The sequence below is a fragment of the Haliaeetus leucocephalus genome, unplaced genomic scaffold (genome assembly GCF_000737465.1).
Source record: "Haliaeetus leucocephalus isolate CR32 unplaced genomic scaffold, Haliaeetus_leucocephalus-4.0 Scaffold263, whole genome shotgun sequence".
In the NCBI taxonomy this organism is placed as follows: Eukaryota; Metazoa; Chordata; class Aves; order Accipitriformes; family Accipitridae; genus Haliaeetus; species Haliaeetus leucocephalus.
Genome location: NW_010972699.1, coordinates 21,076 through 27,199, shown reverse-complemented (window position 1 = coordinate 27,199; position 6,124 = coordinate 21,076). Strand labels below are relative to the sequence as shown.

General features: G+C 40.4%; 1 protein-coding gene across 1 annotated transcript in view; it reads left to right on the top strand.

Annotated features, from left to right (window-relative positions):
- Nucleotides 1-6,124, top strand: part of LOC104832811 (cyclin-G-associated kinase-like) — a gene marked incomplete at its 3' end in the record, with an annotated part of 23,585 nt that continues 17,461 nt past the window's right edge. Inside the window, exon 1 of the mRNA XM_010569184.1 lies at nucleotides 1-91. Within this exon, the coding sequence (XP_010567486.1) occupies nucleotides 1-91 (91 nt within the window). The remainder of the gene's footprint in view (nucleotides 92-6,124) is intronic.

Sequence of the window (6,124 nt, the reverse complement as noted above, 5' to 3'; positions counted from 1 at the left end):
ATGGTTGTGGAAGCTGAAGTCATTCCTGTTCTGCCAGGGAAGTCCACTACTGCCTACCCAGTTAACTTTGTACTGAAGTACATGGAAGTTGGTGAGGTAACTTCCAACAGCTCCCTGTAAGAGGAAAGCAGTATTAGCACAAATTGCCATAATTACTTGGGCCAGGACTTCCATCACTACAGCTTTAGTTATGGTCCTTCTAGTCCAAGCAAATTAGTAAAAAAACCCATTTTGAAACATTGTTCATTGTAACCCTAAATATACTTAGCTATAAGGTAGTGTTATCTGTTTGCTTTTAACATTACAGTTTTGTAGGTGAATCTGTGAAAACTGATGAACTCCTGTGTTGTAATTCTTTTATTTATTTATAGTTATTCCTTCTCAAACTGAAATTTTCCATGTCTGCATGAATTGGAATTGGCTATATAAAGTTTCAATTAAGTTTCATTTGGTCACTTCTGAAATGTAAAAAAAAATATGTAAAAAACAATTGTAGGATATTCCCTTCCTTTGACTTCTCTGGCTGAAAGCACAAAATGGAGAGAGAGAATTCAAAATAATTTACCTTCTCTTCAAGAACTAGAGAGGCTGAAAAGGTTTGTATACAGAAAGTAGTGATTCTGGCAAACAAATTTATCATCAAATCACAAACTAAGATAGAATGTTGGAATGCTGTGACCGCTTTTACTTAGTATCAGGGAATTTTAAGAGACAATTAAGCAATATGGCTACCCCATCCATCCCCAATAAGGGAAAAATATAGGCTTCAGTGGTAAATCTAATCAAATGCAAGTAGCTGAATATAACATTAGTCTCAAGCAAGTTTTGAAAAGCTGATTGCTTTCACATAAAGACCAATTGATCCACTGCTCCTTTGACAGACCAGAGCTGAAGTGAGGTCACTGTATGGCTGTACCTGCGCCTTACCGGGCCTGGTACAGTTAACCTGATCTAGCACAGTGGCCCTGCAGTCAGTCTTGTGACCTACAAAAAACACTTTTTTTTTTGTTCTGTAAGAAACTAAATTCATTTCTGGAATAAAAGCTGCAAATTTTTTGTGGGCTTTTTTCCAGTTTTTTATTTAATGACAAATTTTCCTTTTTATCACAGGACCCTGGACCCTGCCTTTGGCTGAAACTAATCCAGTTTAGTATGCACAGGGCCATGTAGACATCAAACGTGTCATTAACCTTTAATAAAATTTGTTCAAATTGGTATTGTCTAGGGAACAGTAAACTAGCTTGCTAAAAATTTTGAAATGTCAGCATAACTTCCGATTTAGTAATATAGGGGTACAATGTTTAAATGGCAGAGATCACTGTATGGTAAACTGACTATAATGACCTTTTGAAAGAGAATTCAGTAAATAGGCATATAGTCTCAATTTTACAGCTGTCTCAATTACAATTATCAATTTTATTGTCATCATACTTCACCCTTCCAAAGATGAATAGTGCTTTGGTAAGAAGCTGTGATGCGAAGAGCATTTTGATGAAGAAAAAGTCTCTTGTTAAATTTAACAAGGAAATGATTTGTTCAGTGGAGGTGGCTCTTAATCATTGTTCATTGTAAAAAAAAAAAAAAAAGCAGATCTTAGGCCTTTCTGTTAGACAGCTGGAGCGTACAGGAGCAAATTGGAACACGGTGTGTTTCAGACAGTAATAACACATTTCTGCAACACTTCTTTCACCTTACTCTCTGGCTTCCTATAAATAGACTTCGAGATCAAAGCTACAGACCTTTTCTTCAAGGAGTTAGATAGTCTTTGTCTCCAGATGACAAATCTTTCTTTCCCCTTGTTGTTGATTTGTGTTTCAAAGTAGCTAGGAGCCCAGCTGCAGAAGAAATCCCTAACCACAGACTGGAACAGGTACAGTATACATCCAATCTCCAGAGATCCTGCCTACAAATTTTAGCAAGTTTTCTAATAAGTAGTGAATTAGTTTTACTTACATAGGGTAGCTAATTTGCCCTACATAAACTTTTTTCTCAAGAACAGCAAAAGACATATGCCTTGTTCGAAACAAGCAAACAGAGAAAAGCTATCTCTGCTGAATTTGTAGCATCTAATCCAAAGTCAGAGACAAAACTATTGCTCCACAAAACCAGTGAAGTAATTTTCTTTGAATGATTGGCATGTTTTCGCATTATCATTCTAGAAATCAATCAACAGAGCTGGAACCTCAAAAATAAAAAAGGGTGCCCAAATCAGGCATAAGCATTAAAATGGCAGTCATTGCTGAAAGTTTAGCTAAATTATAATGTAGCCTACATACACAAGGATCAATCAAAATATTTTTATTTCCAAATGCTGCAACTATTGCTTTATTAAACTTGTTATTTTAATATCAAAGGAACAGGCTCTTCTTTGAAATACGTGGTTACGCTATGTTATAAAAATCTTCCAGAATATAATGGCTCATCGTCTAAGAAAAAAATTATAATTACACATCAGAAGAAGAACACAATAGTTTATGCATTGTGTTTTGCAACTTCATCCAAAGTATGTATAGATATTCAGCTAATACAAAAAAGCTACATGAATGAAGAATCTGTATTGCAGAAAATTACTTGGGTGTACTGTACACTGTAACAAGTGGAGGTATTAGTGGCTGTTCTAGAAAATGATTTTTTCAAATAGTGGATTTGGATGGGCACTTCCAAAAGCCAATGGATGATTCTTACTGGATTGCATGAGGCAGAATTAAACCTAAATCTTTCAAAGGGGCATAGCTTCACTCAAACCTAGACTAGCCAATTAGGGAAGAAAATGAATGAAACAGAAGTGCCAGCTCGGCTCTGAAAGTGCTTCTTGTATACTTCTGGTCTCAGAAGAGATGAAGAGTCTCTGCATGCAAAATGAAGACATTAAATTAAGAAAGGTCAAACCCGTTCTGTTTGCTTTGTGTCAGGATTAGCTTTGTGACTTATGCTTTTGGAGTACATCACAAGAGCAGCTGCACTAAAAAATACAAACCCTGGAGATGTATTTAATCTTCCTTCCAAGGTGTACTTTTGAAATAGTTTTTCAGCTGTGCTGAACCTAATAAACCCTACCTAGAGCCATGCAGACATTATTATATATGCCGTTTTCCTAGCTATATTTTGATTAAATGCTATATAGAGAAATGCAAAGTAGAATGCTAATTCATTACTATTTAATTCATTTTATTCCTAAGGAGCTGAAAGCAATTACTGAAATGGAAATTAAAGTGCATATCTTTTATTACATGCTAATAGAGAGAATGAACTTTTCATGTAATAATTCCTAAGTTTATAGCTTTGCCCTGCCTTGACGTGATGATACAAAAGGAAATCCCTTCTTTACCACCTTCCCCATGCAAGATTTTTGGCCAGAATGACCCTTGGCTCATTCTGGGTGAGGCTGTAGAAGGAAGACGACTGGATGAGAGTTAAAGCAGGAAGGCTGGAGCAGAGCTTTTTCATCAGGAGCTCAACCATCCTGCAGCAGTCCAGTGTGGCTGTCAGAACTGGGATGCAAATTAGTAACAGATGGCACAACCTTGTTTTCCTGTGCTTTTCAACAGGGATGATGCCAGCTTATAAATGGATAAGCCTTACTGCCTTTAACAACTTCAAAAAAAAAATCCATAGGCCTCTCAAGCTGCATAAACAAAAATAAAACATAACTCTTTTTGGCCAAGTACTGTTGAAAACTGGAGCATTTTACCACACTTCTGTCTCAGCAATAAATAAAAAGGTCAACCCCGCTAATGGAGAGCCTTCTAGACAGCTGCACACATTTCAAACTGCATTTTACTTAGTGGTCTGCTTGGACCTTTCTGGTATAGTCCTGGATATTTAAAAAGACAGGTCAGTAAAATATTACCCAGACATTCTTCTAAACTTTTTGGCCAGAAAAGCTGCATCTACATCAAGGCTTTCCTCGCATACCTGCAGTAGCTGGAGTGCCAAATCCATCCTGATTTTTTTCAAATGTAACATTCCTGCTTCTTATCCTACATTTTTTCTTATACTTCCTTTACGTGTAACAGATAGTTACTGCTCCTGCAATCTTTCTTATGACAGACTCCCACTGTAGGCTATGACTGTGCTATCTGAACAATTTCAAGCAACCGGAGGAATTGTGCAAATCTTTAGGTCGAGCTTTTAGTACCAGACCTCCCACTTGGTGCCTATCTGCATACGATTTTTGGACTGAAATTTTGGATTATTTGTGCCAAGATCCTTTCTCAACAGTCAAATCTCTCTTGCCTAAGTAGTAAAACTGCAAAGTTTTAAATACAGTAATTTTTCACTGATTTAATTTTATTTGCTAATTTTCATACATTAAAAATGTACATATTGATAGAGAACCAAGATTCTCAGACAGTAGGTTTAAGGGAATTTCAAGCAGGGATGAGCCTGTACTGCTGCTGAAAGAAAGAAATAGTCCTGCTGCCTTGACATCCTCAGCTGTTTCTTCCAGCCTTTGGGACAACTCTTCTGTGCCGAGGTAAATGTGAAACTTAGCACTAGAACAGGGCCATGTTAAAGCTGGTTGGCAAAAAAAACCCACAAGCAACCCAAAAAAGAGGTCATTTTTGCCCAGGTCACTCAGTCTGTTAGTCAAGGTACACCAGAAACCTCAGTCTTCATTTAAGCTGAAGTATGATTTTTAGTTGCCTCATATTCTACCTGCGACTAGAGTCCTCCTTTTGGGAGTAAGAAAGTTGCTAACAAAAAATCTAGACCTGCAAACACAGAAGGATTGCTTCTGTCATTCCTTATAAATGATCCTGTTCCTTTTCCAGTGGCCTTGTATGAATGAGTGTTTGAAGAGGAATATGCAGGTGAATGATAGGACAAGGGACAATGAGCAGAACAGTATGGTGTAGCACGTCTAACTATCAGTGTTTGTTCGTCCAAAATGATTCCAGCCTTTGCCTGAAAAAAATAATAGGAAAAGTCACAAACCAAAGTGGGCTTGCAGGTAGGATGCTCCTGCTGTGAACAGGGAGTGTGCTGTTCTCAAAGTGGTGATGGTGGTAAGATTCATGATAGCAAAAGAGGTTTTCTTATAGGGAGAATTGCAAGAGAAAAATAGCAGCTGACCGCAACAGATAGAAGGAAGTTCTCCATATAATCTGACTTTGATAATTTAAACTTTTTTTTTTTTTTTAATAAGAGATACAAAAACATGGGATCTCTGTACAAATCTACTGGCCTTTAAGACCACACTTCTTGACTGGTAAGCCATTACAGAACAGTGAGGGAAGCACAAGATGCCATGCCCCTGTAATTTACACAGTAGCATGAAGAACTGCAAGTTCTTAGTTTATGGAAGTTGACTGGGAAGTAAAACTCTCTGCAGGAGAACATAAGCATGGCCACCTGAATTTGCGGGTGTCTGGGATTGTCTCAAAGTGATGGCTGCTGGCAGGTAGCAGACTGCAACAGCGAAGAGATGGGACTTTTTGAAGGAGGGCCCTAGCTAGCGGTATTCTTTCTGAAACAAAAGGTTTCGAGGCAGCCTTGCTTTTAGTGATCTGCTGTCGCAGGTCACACAGCCGTATAGCAGCAGGTAGGCCTGACCAGTTCATGATCTGCCGGTGCGAACACACGGAGAAGCCAGCCTCGCACCTGAATGCCCAGGCTAATGCTCTACGTGGATTACAGCAGTCGGCGATATTCACGTACCTGCCGTGCCGTGACACACCGGGAAGGCACCACCACCGCCGCCGCCACCACCTCCTCCTGTGCACTTGGGTGCAGGCGGTGGGAAGGCAGGGAGGGCGGGGGTTGGCCTGTCAGGGCTGCAGGGAAACGCGAAGGAGCTGGAAGACCCCGAGGGCAGGCGGATCCCGAAAGGCTTACAGCAGTACTCTCCGGCGGAAGCTGCACGTCCTGCACGAGTGCCGGCTGTGTACGTAGGCCCGACCTACTGACACGAGGCACATTACCTCCTGGTGACTGCCAAGCCGCTGAGTGGTAACAGCGGGAAAAAACCTGCTGCCTGCTGAATGACGTCCCTTCTCCCAGCCCGAGCTCCTATCCCCGAGGACGCCCCAACCGCCCAGTCCCGCTCACTCGGGACTTCCGCTCCAGCGGCGGCAGGCCCGCTGCGCCCCGCCGCGGCGGGGATCCGCACCACCCTCGCCCC